Below are 18,959 nucleotides of genomic sequence, written 5' to 3'. Positions count from 1 at the left end.
AGGATACAAGTCAAGCACCAGAAGATTTGGTAAAATATATATTTTTTTATTTATTTCTTCATACAAAGAAATATTATGAATGTTCAGTATTTAATCATCTAGAAACATCTGCTCCATGTTGCTCTTGCATTGTGTAAAATTAATTCCTTTGATGTACATACCACAAAATACTGGATTTACATGTCTTTTTCATTTTTGTACATACAGATCTGCTAGACTAAATACATATAATATGTGGATAAGACAAACATTTCTAACATTTTTAGATCTGAAAACAGGCTGAATAAAACTCAACCATAACAGATGCAGCAACATGGGAGTAAACCCATGGGTGCAAGGGTTTTATTTTATTTTTTTCTTGTTTCTTTTTTTTTTTCAGATATCCCCTCAGTAAAAATGAACAGAAGTCAAATGCAGTACTCCCATCAGCTTACAGGAAAATGTCCGACTTTTCTTCAACAACGTGACAGCTTGCTGAAAGAGGTCACCATAAATGCTTTTAATAATCAAACATTGCACTAAGGAGAGAAGAGGCAATGAAGGCTTTCTTCAAACACGTTCTCACTAGGAGTACCATCGCTCAGGCAGAATAAAAGCAAGCCTCAATCACCCCTGCTAGCAACCATTGGTTTGAGGTGAAACCAGGTAGCTGGTTTCAAATGGAAAATAAGAGAAATAGCAGAATAAGTGGTTGCCTGTTTTAACGCAAGCAGGCTAACTGTGTTGGATCCAACAGTTGAAGAGGCACAACATTTTCTTATTTTAATAAGGACAATCAGATTTGACTTTTCACTAAATGGCAGTCTGACTTGAATGAGTTTTCTTGTGTGGATAGGTTGTCTACATTCAGTCTGAGCTCTGCATAAACGCATTAAAACCCTTCTCTGGGCGCTAATAATTAATTTCCATCATGCCTGCATTTTCATAACTGATGCCACACCGAGCATGCATAGCTTAGTATAGCACAGCGTAGCGTAGCATAGCGTGAAAGCAGCCCCGTGCCCTTATGATGGTGCACCATCCGCTGCAAAGACATCACTTCAAAGATGATCACCACACATTTTCTCACTCTTGCATATCAAGAATTCAAGTAGAAAGACAAAAACTAAGAAGCAATGCCGGGGACAAAAGCAGATCGCGACTAAGCCGTGTGAAACATGATATCGACATGAAGTTTTTTTTGGCAACGAGTGTTAAGATTGAAGAGATGAGACTTGAGAAGAGTGAATAAGGCATAAAGTATAACGGCCATGGATGATGGCACATGAGGTTTTCTGATGACACAAGAGGTTAGACACCGAAACCCTGCCTGAGGCAATTCTTGCTGTGCTATGAGTGCTTCACAAAAACCTTTCCTGTTCCTTTGATCTGTTTAGTCTGGGATCTAAGATGGGGCCTGGTGGACTTCTGTTTGAAGAAGTGCCATTTCAGTGAGGCGAAACCTTGCCGTCGTCTCTCTGTCATCTTTTCTATCTTTATGCTCGATTTCAGGCAGATATGCCTCTGCTACCTCACGCAAAGAAGAAGAAAAGAAAATAGGACGCGCTGTCCCTGTGACCCGCTGTGCACCAACTCCTCTTTTCCTCAACAAATCAAATGCCTCTCAAGGAAATTTGATTGAGACTTTGTGTGACCTTTGAACTGAGTAGATAGGGCAAAAGCCTGGCTACCAGCCAACACTACTTCAAATGTGGAGCTAGAGAGCAGAGGCTCGATCGATCTGCCAGTTACCTTTACTTGATTAGCATAACGTTAACATGGGCCCTTATGTGGTCCGGGATAGGATTTAACATTTGATGGATGGGCCATTCATTAGAGCAGGCAGCAGGAGCACTGAGAATGAAAGGGCAGCTGTATACTTTAAGCATGAGTGACACGATGAGTATCAATTAGGTCTATTGATCTACCTGTTATTGAGTGGAATGGGACAAGAGATGTGCTGCTTAGGGTCAATGACAGAGCAGGAAAATTGCACCATGAAAAACCTAGAAGGATGTGAAACACCTTAAAAAAGAATGGCTTTGAGAAAGGGTATGAAGAGGATGAAGGTAAAGTGTGTGATGTAAGTATACATGAAGATTCTCCACTTCTCTGTGAGCACTCTGTACCCGTAATATGGTGCCTCTACACTTTCCGCCCTAGTTTCTGCTTCAATCTTCGCTGATTATCTGCATTATGAAGCACCAGTAAATCCACTGAGTTTACAGGACCACAAGGGAGGAGCATGAGAATTCAAAATAAAAACGAGGAATGTTAAAAACAACACGTGGGTCAGATGTTATGTACAAATATGGTTAGGCAGCTTAGTGAATTAATTGCTTAGAAATAAAAATAAATTATTATAAAATAGATTTTCTGTACATTTTACATATACATAACAATATCTCCACATCTTGCCTTTGAATTACAGAGGAAAAAAGACAACTTCTCAAAAAATTTAAAAAAAAAAAAGTCATTTTCACATCAATCCCAGCCAAAGTTATGTCCTGTCATCTGGTAGAACTTCATGTTGAAGGGCCTGTAGAAGTCTCGTAGTCTCTGCACCACCTCAGGGTCAATGTTTGGATGGGTTCGCCCTTTGGTTTTTCCAAGGCAGTGGGGCTTGCTGCTGCCTTCTGCTTTCTTCAGGCACGGGAATCCCTTGGTCTGGTTGAAATAAAAATGTTTGTCTGTGATGATCCTCTTGAGCCCGAGAAAGTCTTGCACACGGCCCAGCTCTCCAGCTGGGTCGCTGATCAAACGCTCGCCGCTCACAAACAGGATCTGCTCCATGGGGAAGTACTGCAGCCAGTTGTCCAGGTGCTTGGCGTAGATGCCAATCTGGATGGCGCTCCATGACGTGTCAATGAGCCCTGTAGTCCTGTTTTTAAAGGTGAGGCTCTCAAACGAGGGAATGTCAGGCTTCTTAGACAGTGTCTGTGTGTAGTCGGAGATAGCTCTAGTGACAGGATCCCTCACTACGACGATCAGCTTGGTGTTCCGGGACATGGCGGAGATTCGGGCAGGAGCTTCCCTGGTCACAAAGTAGCTGGGAGTTTTCTCCATTGTGATTTGGCCCTCCAGGGTCTTGGGCATCAGCTCCCTGCAGAGAAAAAAGAAAGCAGGCCCAAAAAGAAGGTTAGGAGAAGGGTAAGATGCAGTAAGTTCTTGCATAATGTAATCAAGTTGATGGAGTGTACTGTGCTCTGCAATCAATGACTCACTAAGCCTGTAAAGCCTTATTATAGGGCTTGAAAACCTATTAGTGCAGGCAGCTCTCCAACATCAACAAGCTCACTCACTCATGAGATATCTCACTTCTGAGAAAAAACAGAAAACCTTTATTTACTCCAGAATCAAACAACTAGAGGAATTTCTAAATGTGACCAATCCTCTCGTTAACCATATTAGGTTTTCTAAGCCTTGCACAGACTTGCATGGTTGAGAAGACAAATGCAACACCCAGATCACCTAGAAGGGGCAAGATTTCATTTCATTTCATTGTGAATAATTCTGATGAGCCTTACAGTGTATTTTCTTTCCAAATTAACTCACAGCATGTGCAGATTCCATTATCTGATGTGTCTTCCCTGAGTTGCTTTTCCCCAAACCTCACTGCTGGATATGTTTCAAAGTGGTCACATTTAATCAAAATCTCTTGATATGCCCAATGGAGCAAACAGGCACAAAAAATTTGCCTTGCTGATTCAGGTATAGATGGCCACGGTTCTCTACCACCCTACTGGACCCCCAGTAAATGCAGCACCACAGAAAGATGATGATGTTTGTTTCAGAAAGGTTTTTTTTGACAAGAATGGCTTTGGTTTTGTGCGAAAACTGGCAAATGGGCTTTAAACATATATGTTACATGCAGACATATAATCAAGAGGTACATGGGAACAACTGGTTTTGAAGGAAAAGTGAACGCACTCTGCTCTCTCCGCATCGGATTTCAGAACTAGTGGCCAAACTCAGAGTCTAGATTATGGTGGAGGCGATAAGAGCGGTTTGACTGACATTGGGATGTGGATCGCTTTTCGCTGTTTGGCCCCCAGACCGGGAGAAAAAGTAGCCTGTGTAATGTACGTGAGATCAAATATGTTTCTGTTTTTTGCTGGATGGAAAGGATTCAAAGGACTGTTACACACACACAAAATGGGCTGAAATTCAAGACATAAAACATCCCAACAAAGAATGAAGAAAAAGCAGTTGAAATCATTCAAAGGAAGGGAGAGATAACTGAGGGCATTGATCTATCAGGGAAAACACTCTCACAGATAAGGTTCCTGTTAGGCTGTTGTAGCCTGAAGCTCGCCTTTGTTGTTAAGGCCAGAACACTAATAGCCCATTGTGTAGACAGTACTATGGTAGCAGATCCCATTCAAACACTTTGTAATCCTACACAATATGTTTACAGGTGACAAAGGCTGAAGACATTCGGTACATTTAGATATTTGTAATGCTTGATTCGTTCCCAGACCTCCATCTGCTCCTCAGGAATATACTCTAAAGGCTGGAATCTAGTTCATGTCCATTTAGCTCGTGGTTAATTCATGTAACATCAGCTCTCTGTCGTCAATGCACATATCAGTGCGCACGAGGTTGAAAAGTGGGGAGGGGAAAAAAAATACCCAGGGTAATGTTGGGTAATCACTAAAATGTCTCATGGAAATGTTGTTGGCATTTGTGTAATCTTAATGCAGTGCTTGTGATCTAATTATGATGATATCATCTTGATTACTGACACATCAGTCGAGTGAACGGAGCAAACGAGAGGGAAAAGCGAGCTTATTTCCAAACATTAATAGCCTGTTGAAATCAGAACGTGCACGCCAGCAAGCCATTTCTGGATGTATAAATGCAAACAGCACATGAACACACGCTACGTTTTTGAAAAGCACCTCTTGAATCTCCTCAAGGAGTATAAACCAAACATGCTTGAGTCAAACTGCATGCCATTCTTCATTCTCTCGATGCACAATGGTGATACTGCCTGCAAGCTTTTTGTCATTCCTTGTGCTAACATACAAAAAGAGTTCAGAGCCAAACAGAAGAGGCAAATGGCTCCCGAGCTAATCCGATTTCAACACGACAATGTGGCATGGAGATAGGGAGGAGGCCTGAGTTACAATGTGCATAGTGATAGATTATGCTGATCCAAGCTCAGGGAATCCTAAAAAAAAATCAAGTGTTGGGGGTTGAAGGAGCATAAAACTAGGGGATGGTCAGAAAGTGGCGAGGAAACCCCTAAAAGGCGCCAAATCCACAAGAAGAGGGCCCCCCTAATAAAAAATCTCCACCTCAGACTTTGCCCACTCTCTCTGCCAAAGAAGCCGGAGGGGAAAAGGCAGGAAAGGAGAAAAGAGAGAAAAGGAGGGGAATTTAAGTGGGACAAGTAGCTCTTGGAAAAACAATGCCTATTATGCTCTCTTTTGATTTATGAGGTGCTGCTTTTAAAGATTCCGTCAGCAAACAGGCAATTCTGTGACACCGGGCTCCTCTTTTTTCCTCCTTTTCTTTGAAAGTGAGCCTTTGTCCCTGAGCGGAGGGGTGAGCAGGGCAGTGGTCAGGGCACAGGGGCGGGGATGGGGGCAGGGTAGAGAGGGGGCAGAAAGTGGAGGGTGGGTGCTTACTGGGGCCTGAGTGGAGCACTTCGCCATCCTTCTCAACCTCAAGAGAAGCTGTTTGGAGAGCTCTTAAGTGAAACGTGTGCCAAAATTGCCCTGCAAACATCACCCTGTCCCCTTTAGATAAAAGCAACTCTTGTCTTTTATAGGAAACAATAACACTCCAAATAACTTATTGGACCTCATATAGTATATCACAAAGAATTCTTTGCTTGGTGGCACTTTTGAAATTGTTATATACATATATATACTTGTGTGTGTGTGTGTGTGTGTGTGTGTGTGTGTGTGTGTGTGTGTGTGTGTGTGTGTGTGTGTGTGTGTGTGTGTGTGTGGACATCGTTTTCCATTAAGAATAATTCCAAGTTGACAGGTAAGCTAAAAACAGTGATAAGACAGAAAGCAGAAGCCGCTGTCACATGACAGCATCAAAGAAGGGCCAGCGGAGCGGCCCTTTGGCCTGCGCTTTAAAGAGCCCTCATCCCATCAGAGCTCAGAATGAGGGTTATTTCGATCTGATGTTTCTGCCTCCCTCCTGTCACATTTGATTCAATGATAACGGGCTGCCACTGAGCTGTCTGTTTCACAGCATCCCTGACAAAATGACTGGTTTGCTCAAAGACAAAAGGAAAAAAGCTATTTGGCGTGCGTCTGTCGATTTTATATTTGATACAAAAGGTTTTCAATTATCTCACATGTCTGGATGTTGAAAGCATTTGAATCTCAAATTAGGGTTTGTTTATTTGAATACAGACAAATCGGAGGGCATTCTGTATCGACCATAAAAAGGGAGGGTGTGGCTTTACTCGCGTGGGCATTTAAAGCTAATGCACTCTGATTTCTATGGCTTGAATACCCTGGAGTGAGTATTACCGTCCCATGGGAGGTAACAACACCCACAACAACAGTATACAACAGTATACACTGTACAGTGCTCTAAGCATGTTTATGTACAGGCTCAATTAACCTGTCAGCATACACTAGTGTAAGAAAATCAAACAAATCGGGTACTTCAGAGGAATCAAGCACTTAACTTTGTGCTGAGTTTTCTTTACATTCACTCCGGTCTCTTTTCCAGTGATCTAAGAAGGTTCACTCGACCCTTGGCAATCAGGCCTTGAAGTCCGATAGCAAAGTGACACTTCACGAGTATAAAGCAGGAGAGGGAGGAAATGAGGGAAGAGGTACTGAAAGGCTCCCTTTCTTTTCCAAGGGCCTCCTTCCGAGACCCTCTCATGAACCAATGCGCTAAACGTACAAGCATTTTCAGGAAATACAAAGACACATCTTTATTCCTTACTTGATGATAAGGATCTCGAAAGCCATTTGTTCATTCACAGTCCAAAGTGTTCCTATTTCCATCTTTTCAACCCAGGAGACAACAAGCATTTGAGCCTGATTTGGAAATGCAGGACATTTCATGTGCATCACGAACGCATATGAAAGAATTCATGGATGAGGGTTTTGTTCATAGTAGCCTGCATGCTATGAAACAGCAGTAAGCAACATGTTTACACGACATGCGCACTACAGATGCTACTGAGGGAGGCAAGCATGCACGGCTCTGCTGGTTCACGGAATATTTTCAAAGTAGCATTTAAGTACATACAGAAGCCAGACATTTTGAAATACGCTCCACAGTGCCTGGAGTCTGACATTATATTTACCACAGAGCATGGCTTTGGCTGTAAATTAAAAGAATAAAGAAGATGGTTTATGGCCACTCCAATGCAGAGAGGGAGGAGTGCTCTGAATGGAGTCGCAGAAGCTTCATCTGGTCTCTCTTTCAAGCACTCGAAGAGGAGTCCAGGTGTTAGTATGTGGTCACTTAGAGCTTTTTGACAGCTCATTTCCTGGCTGAGAAGAGCCAGACACCCCTGCTTAAAGATGAGATCTTGCAGGAGTATAGGCTGAAAGGTGTCTGTGTGCATCTTTATCTTACAGTTTGATGGTGATATATCTTTGGGAACCCCAAAAACTATACATTCCTTTGGCCATACTATTGAGTAAGTCTCCATATGTGCATGTACATTTCACACACACCAAAGTCATGCTACAGCCTCAAATTAACAGCCTGGCTTCAGTGCATAATGGTTTCACTGTAAAGAGAAGGTGGCTGAGTGGAAGCCCCTCCAAATCTTCTGTCTGCTAAAGGGATTAATAATGCAGGCTAGCCTAGTATCACACACTCAGACCTTGAGAGCAGGACCCTGCATGGGATGGGGCATATCTTGCAGCTAAAAGGAGGAGTGCTGCTTGAAAGCAAAATTCCTCCTCCGAATTGCTGGGAATGCTGTTGTCAAGAGTGCCTGTCAGTATTAATGGAGTTACTGCAGACCACTTCCCACCCCTATCTCTGTTCCTCTACTAAAAAGCGATTCTGTTTAGAAAGTCCCACCGTCTCACCAACAATAGTACCCATGGTCTTGACTCAAGGTCATACCTAGAACATTTATCACAGCATTTCTGCTAACAAGGTCTTATCAAGAACGGAAGGAAGGACAAAAAGGAAATAGCCAAAGGTTCCACAGCCGGGTCTAAAAGGTCAGGGTGTAATTATTCGCTAGCATTTTAATCTTTCTCAGAGCAGCACAGATTGCAGAGGACAAACTGGTCAGAGCTCTGTGACACTTTGACACAGAAATTCTGGGCTTGAAGTCCTGATTTGGTTGATAAATGTAACTCCTAGGCCCTGAACTCCATCAAGACATTGCGCTATGTCAAAGCAGCCTGGGAATATCCTGACCCTCCAAGTAAACAAAACAGTTAACCCAACCGTCGCAACCCGTCCATCCATCATTTTAAGCTGAAGTCAGGGAGTTGCACTTCACTGATGTGGAGCTTTTTTTTTTCCTCTTCATTTTAGCGCCTCTTACAGAAGGAATGTGTGTGTAAAACAGTGTGTAGGAGTGGGAGCGTGAATGACAGAGACAATGTGAATCGACAAGAGAGGGAAAGACAGAAAGTGGGAAAGAAGGGGAGTCAGGCCTTGCGGTTTGCAGACCATGCACACTCGTTTGGGCTCATACCCAGCCTGGTTTTGGAGGCAACATCAGACACAAGTAAAGCAGAATAAATAAATAGAGAACAAACCACCACATATAATGCCATGGGCTTCATGTTTACCCCCCTCTGTAATGTCCTGAAAATACTTAAGTGAGGTTGAGACATTCTTCTCTGATGCTGTCGTGGTTACCTTATGATGGGTAGCGCTGCAGAGGCGTGACAAGCACAAATTATTCAATTTTAAAACTAACTATAAGTTTTCCTATTCGGAAAATCTGTTTTCAAGTGCATTTGTTGCTATCTGGCACCTTCGGAAAACAACACTGGAATGTGTGGAGCCGCAGAGATTATTCAGGCCTGGAACCACACCGGCCTGTGGCCATAGGCGGCTGCCTAGAATTACTGAGTGTTAATAACCCTGCAGCGAAGCGAGGGAGCCCACCATGTGGCATAAATAAAACAGAGGAGTTGGTGAAAGGCATGGCGGGGAGAAGAAAGTAGCAGTAACTCCTCCCGTTTTGAATGTGCAACTCTTCGCAAGTGCTGTCCTATTTTTCCTCCTTCGGGCTTTTAAAAGCATCGGCCAAGAAGAAAAAAAGTAAAAAGCTTTAATTGGCCAACCTTAAAGAAGTGAAAGATCCCATCATCTAAGCATCACTTAAGACTACATCTCATCACTTTGTTTGACATGTGATACAAGATGATTCACCTGACACCACCACAGCGATCAAGCTACTCGCTGCGTGTGCGTCAGCCATCAGACGGACACGCTGTGAAAGCCTCCACTTTGTGATACTAGCCAAAATTTGTTTAGCACTAGTAATCCTCTTTAATTAATGTGTTTGCTTGGGGTGTTTGCTGAAGGTGTTACCCCGGAGCTAGCCACGCATTCCACCACTCCATCAGTATCAGGGTGCGACTGGATGACAGCTGGGATGAAATAAACCAGTGAACCGTAAAAGAAAAAACAACGGGGCAAACAACAACGGGGAGCTGCAGGTGAAGACTCGGTTTGTGTATAGGAGCAAGTGTTTGCCTACTCTGTGTGTGTCTAAGCATATCTGGGTGTTGATGTGTGGGTGTGCAGTCAGAATCAGCCATTCTGACTGCTTTCCTGACGCTTGACATGCACCAAGAGGCACATGACTCCTTGATCTAGCTACAGCAGAGATGAATAAAAGATGAAACAGACTCAAGAAGAACTTACATGCCACCACCCCCACTCCCTAGGCGCACACTCAGTCACACACAGAGAGACAGAGGGAGCGAGCAAGCTACTTTGCATCCTGTTTGAATTGGCTGTCATCCGTAACTGCCTGCACACCTTTTTGAAGACAGGTGAACTACAAAGTGTGTGTGCAAGAAAGAGGGGATTTCCTGTCTACTGTATGTCACTCACCAAGCCCAAAACCATCTCTGCGTGTGTTTGGGCTCTATCATTTTGCTTCTATTACTCACACTGCAGCTGTTGCTGCAGGTTAATGGTTTACAAATTCCTAAAGACAGCCTGCCTCCCAAGCAAACATATAATTAGCTATACTGAGTAGGGATAGCATGACAATTAACCTACTCCTTTCCGAGATGGAAACAGTGGCAGAAGCAGTTTTTATCCTTTAATCTCTCTCTTTTCCTTGGTCTGAAAGGATAGATTTTTTTATATAAATATACAATAACATCTCCAAGCAATAACTCTGTCTTCAGCTTTATAGAACTAAGTTATGTTTTGCTGCATTGTTTGCTATAAATTCCATTCAGAGGCATTTTTCGCTAAGGAGGTGGGCAAACAGAGCTCTCAGTACACAGAAGAGCAGGGTTTCCATCCAGATTCCAACTGGTGGTTATGTGTTATGCTTTGCTAGGGTTAGAGAAATACCGTGGTTTTAGTAAATAAATATGTTACATGTCAAGTCACCTTCCTGAATTCTGCAAGTGCTTCCAGTGCTGCCAGGGTCTAAAAATAGCAACGCAATTAATAATTTTGCAGTATTTAGGAGGAAAAAAAAGAATGTTGCGATTAAACACATTCGTGATAAGCTCACTTTGATGTATTTCTGGCTTCCAAATGCCAGCGCACATCCATAATTTAACAGACATGCCAAAACACAGAATGCTCTAAATTTTCCGATTTGGAAACTATCTTTAGTCTTATTTCGATGGCACTCTTCACACAAAGATAGAAATCATCAGGCTTTTCATCTTTTTTTCAGCAAATAAAATTTAGTCCACCTTTCATAAATAAACTTCACTAAGATCTTAATATCTGACTTCCTGTTGGGGTGTTTTGGTGTTAAATTAGCACATAACCGCTACAGTAATATTAATATAACTTACAGATAATGGAGGAGTAGTTTTTGCTTCTAAAGTAACTGAGTGCAGTTTTCAGCTTTAGATCAGTTAAACAAGGAAGAGAAAAACTGCACGTGGTGGAAAAATAATTGGCATTGAGTAGAGTTTGGCCAGGTTGTCTTAGAGGTGAGCTGAAGTGTTCTTACAGCTCTTACGAGAGCCCAACAGCACTGGGAGTACATCTAAATGGAGAGAGTGACTAGTGTCGAGCAGCCAAGGTGGAGGGAGACAGCTCGAGGTTTCTAATGAGCTCTGCTCTTTTACTGCCAGGCTAATGGAAACCTCGAGAGACCTTCCTTGCATTCTCTTTCTGTGTGTGTGTGTGTGTGTGTGTGTGTGTGTGTGAGTGAGTGTAAGAGAGAAAGCGTGTCCTCCTTTCTCCCACAGGCAGGCTCGCTCTCCAACACCCTAATGGCTACCTCTGGGACTTAATACCTGGGACAAGTGAAGCTGTAAAGGTCTACCGTCATCAGTTTTTTTCCGTTCCTCCCACTCCTAAATTACTTTTCCTTTCCTTTGGAAAGGACATAAGACTCACCTGATTAACCTACCTTTAGAAGAGTAACAGTAAATAATTAACAAAATGGTATACGGGTGTCTGTCTCCAGCAGCCTCCAGGGGAACCTTTTTAATGTGCCAGAAAGTGTTTATTTAGCAGCAATGACTGACCATTAACTCTGGAGGGAGGATGTCTGGTTCTGTTCTGACATGTAAAACAACATCCAAATTATCACCTCGTTAAAAAGGGTCTAATTCACACGTAACACAGAGGGAGGGTTTGTATACCGCTTTCTCCATCCTAAGCTTCCTTTCTCCTTGCTCCAAGACCACTTCATTTGAATTCTTTGCATTTTATTGTTGGTGGGCTTGAATTACTTTGGCATTATAAACAGAGAGATTTTACATCAATGCCATTCAAGCCTCTTTTTATGATGCCATTGTTTATTTACACTGACACAAGCCAGTGTAATGCCGCCCCGGTGTGTGATTTTGCATAGCACGCTGGCATTGTGTAACCAGAGGAGTTTGACATCTAACAAAGCAGCGCCAGTCCTGACTTACACAGATGTTACTACATGCACTGCAATCCCTAAGTCACTCCAACATAGCCCCCAATCCAACCTTCCTTTTATACAGAACTGCAAAAAAAAAAACAATGCCACAAAATGTGTCTTTTAAAAATGTGTTTGTGTGGGTTTATTTGTGTTTGTTTGAATGACTTTGTCTTCTTATTCTTTGCATCATCCATTTGAGTCAAATGTTGACAGCAACTTCCTGTCAGCCTCCTCTTTTATCCTCTGATTCAGCAGGAGGTTGCTGTCTGTTGCAGCTATATTGTCTTCACTGGTGTGGCTAGTGTTCTCTGCACACCAACAGGAGAAGGATGGGGGATGCAAACCACCACGGCACAGCGCTGCCACTCCCTTCTCCACAGGTCTCCCCTTTCACTATTAACCGGTTGTAATTTGGGGATAAAAGCTGCCTTTTTTCCCTGCTTCTCCACCTCCCCCAAGGTCACTCTGTATTCTTGACCGGGCTACGCCAGCTTAGGCAAAGAGGAGAGGGCTTCCCTCGCCCCTCTACACTGACCAAAGCCTTCTCTGGTAGTGGGTCACGGCTGGTCATCGAGGCCTGCAGTGAGCCCCACCCAGAAATGTAAAAACCAAGTATGACATGTGACACCATTCTTGCACATCAGCAACACAAGTGCGCAGCTGGAAAACTGGAAAAGAAGGAAGAGATTTGAGGATGATGTTTGGGGGAAGAACTGGGAGGCACCGATGAGAAACAGGGTGCCACTGACGAATAATCCACCCATATGGGAACTGAAGGTGGAAGTTTAGCCAACACGGAGGCACAGTTTCAAACTGCTTGTTTTCACGTTGGCCACTGCTATTGAGGATTTGAGCAGAGGATGTGAACCTGCTGTCAGCTGTACGGTTGGCTGGCCGGGCGCTCATTCCCAGAGGAACTGTGGAGTTCCAGGAATCAGGAAACAATCAGAGGGCCAAAGTATCTAATCATGAATCTGGCATTGTCTTTACTGCAGCTCCATCTGAATGAGAGCCACTTAAACTTTCAGTACTTGATTTTTATCAAACACAGTTTAAAAATAATGTTTTTTTTTAAGTCTTCCTGTACATAACTCAGTAGGTTTTCTGCTGTCGTGCGATTGTTTATGAAGCGTTGTAAGATCCCCTGTGGGGCTTGTAGCTTCCAGCAGCTTTCTGTAGCTCTGCAGATGGTCAACACACAGACCCTGTCAGCAAGCAGACGTGGGTCTGACCTCAGTCAAAGGCTCTTAACCCACCTCTACACATTACCTCCAATCAAGCCTGACCAATCAATACTGGCTATCCCAGAGGGGTCAGGCCATGGAGACATTTGTGTATGATGTCTGACAGTTTCAGTCTTCTGTGACATCAACTGAAGATTATTTGTGGTTTCACAGCTGAGCCTATTACAATAACGCTGTATGTATTGAATGAACAACACGTCCACGTACCCACTGACTTTCCTTAAAACATCCCGTGTATGCAAACATTAGCACTCGATGTTTTGTTGGTCAAATGATGCTCTATAGAACCAGGTGGCCCTTTTGGCCATTCAGAGGAAGAAAGGAGGGTGAGGTCAGTGGCAACAGAAAGTGGATGGGTCACCTACATGGAAATAGGAGCTCCCCTGTGGCGAGCAGATAAAGGACGTGCACCCATCCAGAACCGTCTCTGACATGGTCAAGAGATGCAGTCTGACTCCACCTCAAGAACTAGCAGTGGGGGTAGAGATAAATAACGGCTTTCAAACAGTGCAGACTTCCGCAAGCATCCTAAGTCTGATAGAGGAACTTGGTTTCTTTTCATTTTTTTTAAAGGAAGTTCCCCTTTCAACAATGCTCCACTTGTCCTTTTGTGGTGCTGTAAGTAGCTTTTACTGACACTGCTTTTTAAGTCCGTTTACCTCCACGGTGTTTTATCACAGACTCGATACAAAGGTTGACCAGCGAGACATCCTGCTCAGGGAAGGCACCCATTCAGACAGAACAATCTCTACAGAACTGGAATCACCTTTGATTGCAAATCACATGAAGTGTGCGATCCAACTGTTATATTACTTTACTTCGACACACCACTTCTTTAAACTCACAACCAGAAGCAAATCTTTTTAAAAATTCTCATGCGGAGAACAAACAGCTGACAGCCTCTGATAGGTTCTAATTAAAACGAGCTTAGTAATAGCACAAGTTAACACCACAATATGAAAACCTATGACACATACCACTATATAGCCGTAAACTATGTTACTGCACCCTGCCCGACATGTGTACAGCTTCTCGTTTAATGCTAAAGCCACTCCGAGGGAGGAGCGACAGCGTCAACAGTGCCTGGGCCTGACAGTGAGCTAAGACCAGAGCCCGCGACACGACAGCAAAACCACAGCACAGTAATTACATATCAAAGCCCCTTCATAGCAAATACGGCTAAATGGGATATGAAGAGAGCAATATGCACCACAGACTGACAGGGCGGGATGAGGACTGTAGTCAACAAGCGTTAGGAATAAATAAAATACTGCAAGTTGAAGAAAACAAAGTCGGTGTGGAAGGAGAGAGGCCTTCAGCTAATGTGCATGAGTTAAAGCATGTTTCAAGGTGACATACAAGATCATACAAACTGAGGGAAAAAACTGATTTAAGCTATTTGCAGTTTCTTAAAAACTTCAATACAAACTTCTATAAACTCTCAAAAAAGCCAAACCACTCCAACTTTTTATGAGCGTTCCTGTCACTTCTCTCTGATTGTTTTATTCCATCAAGTGAAACACAGTTACAAACGTTTGCTTGCTAATTATCTTTGTTCTACACCAGTCTGTGAAAAATCACACAAAAATGAAAGTGGTTAATTTAAAAAAAGCACTTGCACTGTTTTCCCTGTGCTTATTCTTTGGGAGCTATTAGTTTTTTATTTTATGAATGACCTTACTGCAATTATGCCATTAATGTGTGTGCTATAGAGAAGCATACATGTTTTTAAAATTATTATCAGATAACACCGGTTTCGCTTACACTACTCCAGGGAACAGGTGCAAATAGAAAATAAAGAACCAATGTTCCTCTTCACATTCAGTCACAGTGGCCTGCTTAATTCTGAGTCACTCTTTCTGTGTGTGTGTGCGTGTGTGTTCGTCGGGGCTAGTTCATGCATGACCTCACTGCGAAAATGTGTACCTCCTGATACAAGGACCCCTCGGTCAAAAGCATGAATCATGTGTTTGTCTTTGGCACAACTAAAAACTGTCAAAGAACATCAGAAATCCACAAAAGGACTTGTTATCTCCACCTCCTTTCATTTTGAAACTTCTCTTCCCGCTGCCTGCCCGAGTCTTTTCTGCTCTCTCTATCTCTCTCTGCGGCTGCATTTACTTGGTGGAATTCCAACGCTAAATGCGTGCCCATTGGGGGAGGCGAGGATGGTGCAAGCTAGTTACAATGGTGCATGACAGGGAGATTGTGCAAATCAACAAACAATGAGAGGTACGTTACACAACTCAGACACAAACACACACACATAACTGTCTCCATAAATGACCATGATCTCTGATCACATTCCCACAGAAAATATTTCAATGCCACACAATTTTGCTTCTGTCTGGAAAATGTCAGTATTCCCCTCCCAAATTGCCAAATTGTCTCCAGTATTTTATTCTAATGGGACAGTGAGGGGGATCAGCAATGAATTAAGTATAATTTCCCTTCTCTGTCCATCCTCACCCTCGAAAAAGAAACCCTTTTTTTCACTACAGGGACTGCTTACACCAGCTGTTTCACTGTAATGTTCACTCCTCACTGCAGTTCTTTAACAGAAGTATTTCATAACAGGTTTTGCTGTTACCAATCTGAATGAACTTGAACAAAAAGTTCATGGATTTTTGTTTAACATAAGCGCTGTTTAGATGTGCCTCCAAAGCATAAAACGCCTTTATCACAAAAAATAAAACACATAAAAATAATGTGGAGTGTACACTGCTCCAGTGCTGTCGAATAGCTTGTGTTTCCAATGCAAAATAATCAACAAATAATAAAATTCTATCACAAAACCTTGAGTCCTGATTTCTTTACATGGTTTTGAAAAAGTATTGAATTTCATAGTCTAAAAGCTGACTGTACTTTTTCACATTTCCCCATACAAGAAAAGTTGGGCATGCAGTCGCTGGAAGTCAGTTAAATAACCGCCTTCCCAAACCAGTTAATCTGGCTGCAATAAATCAATGATTCTATCAAAGCGAGCACATGAAAAACAAATCACAAATACGTGATCACAATTTAAAGTGTAAAATCTTTTGATGAACTTTGCTTTTTTTATATTCATACAAAACTTAAACTTAAAAAAATAAATAAATAAAGATGGTAATTAACCACATTGGGTAAATGTTTTTGAAAGCGTGATTATAACGTAAACAATAACATTGTATCTGTAGGTGTCATTTTATCAATTAGTAAATGATAATAAATCAATAAAATCAGTTGACCATTGGTAAATGAACAGCTGGAACTTTACCTGCATTTTAAAAATAGCTTAAAAAAATACCTGAGCACTGATAAAAATAAGATAAGTAAAATATAACTAAAACGAAACAAAATATGTGTAAAACTAGTATTAGAATATATTTTTACGTCTGTCTGTGCTGTGACCTGCCAAGTATGGTCATTAAGCTCAATAGTCCCTCAGCTCCTTATATTAACACTTAAGTGACCAGGATAATCTCAGACTGGACCTCTGAAGATGGTAAATGGCTTTTGTTCTATAAAGAATCCTTTCATTGTCTTTTACATGCCATTTACTTGCATTAAGCCCATTGACATAACAATAGCTGAACCCCTTTCAGAGCAACAAACACTATTAGGTAAAATATTCCACGGGACAAACATGTAATAATATTGAGATTTTTTAATTTTCCAAACCTGATCTAACAAATCAACTGATTTTTTACCTTTTTCTTAACTGGGTCTTAACACAGTGAGGTTGGTCAGATTTTCTTGAATTGCGCTTCAAGACTCTTTTCACAAGGCGTTGTAGCTGAGTAGTCTGAAATTTGTCCGTATTTGCTCACTATAAGCGAAGGAGAAAGGTCGGTCAGGACCTGACTGTAGCCCGTACAAACGTAATAAATGAGAAATAATTTAATTAAAACCTCTCCTTGGTCGTAAAATAACACGACTCAATCAAAGAAACTGAAAAAGTAGGTTTGAATCTGACATACAAGCCTGAGTACGCATCCCCGTGGAGGTGCAATATTGCACTGTGTCCAACAGAGATCACTGCACATCGCAGAAACACGCCAATCTCACCGTAATCTCTATCAGGCTACATAATGCGCTTTCAATTCTTCGATTCTTTCAAAACAAAATTACGCACGCGATGGAAGGGGAAAAAAGCAAGCCATTAACCCTCAAAATTAACAGTTAATTAAAAATGCCTAATCTGTGCTGCCGACATCCAAAAGGACGTAAACATACAGAACAAAGCGGAGGTAACAACCCGTGTGTTTATTTAAAGGTTTAAGTTGTGAAATAAACTCAAAACCTGCTGGATAATTGTTAGAATTTGGTGTGCTTTGGTGGGCTCCAAATGAGTGACATATAAATCAATTTATGAGTAAATAGATTAAGCTGTGTTTAAAAAAGAAAAATGACTTAAATGTTGTTGGATTGAAAAATGAACAAGCTTACAAAAAATTGTGTGCAACCTCTAAATCTGACGCACAAATCTACAGCCTTTCCGACCCTTGTTTGTCTGGCTTACTAAATAAATTCAGCATCGCTGTTCTGCACTGCATTGCAAATTCTTTCGTACAGTTTCTTCCCCCGGAAAAGTGTATTCGCCCTGCATCCAGATAAACAAACGCCCGGTGATTAGTTTTACCTGTACCACTCCAGCCCGTTGTCATAGTTGCGGTCGAAGAAGTGAGGCTCCGCTCCCACGGCTCTGATGTCAGGATGGACCCGGAGAAACTCCAGCAGAGCCCGGGTCCCTCCTTTCTTCACACCGATGATGATCGCCTGCGGCAGCTTCTTGCTCCCGGAGCCGTTGGAGAAGCTGGACATGGCGCTGGGCTCCGGGGCTCTTTGGTGCTCCCCGTGCATCTCGTCCCAGTCTTCGGCTCTGTCAGAGTCCAGCTCGTTATTGAGCAGGTCTCTGGACGCAGCGGTCCTGATGGACGGCTCCTCATAGTCACTCTCTATATCCTCCCAGGGCTGCGGTTTGGCCAGCAGTCTGGACACCAGGTCCGTCCTGCTGCTCTCTGTCCTCTTGCCCACCGCAGAACCAGTCTCCTTGCCCCGGTAACTCTCCACGACCAAACTTGGCATGGTGGAACAGTAGCCCACGCATGAGTACAGCATGTATACCCAGATTAAAAACATGATGCTGAGCAGTATTAGTTTCTTCTTCACGGGGCTGGACCAGAAGGCATACAGGTTGTGGAAAATCAGGCTATATTCCATAAGCCTTTCGGTTGAAAACCATATCCCAGCGGCGCATATTGCCTAACTCACTCCCGGTGGCACCTTTGCAATCCTTGCAAAATTAAGCACATGCTCATGAAAAAATCTAAAAATAAATAAACCCTACAAATAAAACAAACAAATAAACTAGCCTAAATAAAAGCGGATGGATCGGTGCATCCAGGAATGAGAAGGCATGGAGGAAACGATAATCACAAGGGTGCTTAAATTTGGGGAAAGTGTTGAGTTGCGACAGGCGCAGCACAGCCCCGCGTGAGCCTCATCTCAGGTTTGCACGAGCTCCTGGGTGAGCGCGAGACCTTATACAGAGACGCGCGCGAGAATGACGGCGGCAACGGCCAATAGCCGCGAGGGAGATAAATATGCAAGGCTTATGTTGATACAAGCGGGCCAATCAGGTGGGAGCATGGGCGAGTCCGGCCGTGGGATCCTGGGTATGGAAATGAGGCGTGTGTGCGGGACTCTGCTGAGAGTTTGGAAAA

General features: G+C 42.8%; 1 protein-coding gene across 1 annotated transcript; it reads right to left on the bottom strand.

Annotated features, from left to right (window-relative positions):
* Nucleotides 1-25: 25 nt before the first annotated feature.
* Nucleotides 26-18,740, bottom strand: hs3st3b1b (heparan sulfate (glucosamine) 3-O-sulfotransferase 3B1b). The gene is made up of 2 exons (XM_026178220.1): nt 17,876-18,740; nt 26-3,082 (listed from the first exon to the last, which is right to left on the bottom strand). Exons 1-2 carry the CDS (start codon nt 18,454-18,456, stop codon nt 2,464-2,466), a joined length of 1,200 nt encoding a protein of 399 aa, XP_026034005.1. The 5' UTR covers nt 18,457-18,740; the 3' UTR covers nt 26-2,463.
* Between the last annotated feature and the right edge of the window lie 219 nt (nt 18,741-18,959).

This window comes from Astatotilapia calliptera, chromosome 8 (genome assembly GCF_900246225.1).
Source record: "Astatotilapia calliptera chromosome 8, fAstCal1.2, whole genome shotgun sequence".
Taxonomy (NCBI): domain Eukaryota; kingdom Metazoa; phylum Chordata; class Actinopteri; order Cichliformes; family Cichlidae; genus Astatotilapia; species Astatotilapia calliptera.
The sequence above is the reverse complement of the archived record's forward strand: the minus strand, read 5'-3'. Positions and strand labels throughout refer to the sequence as shown.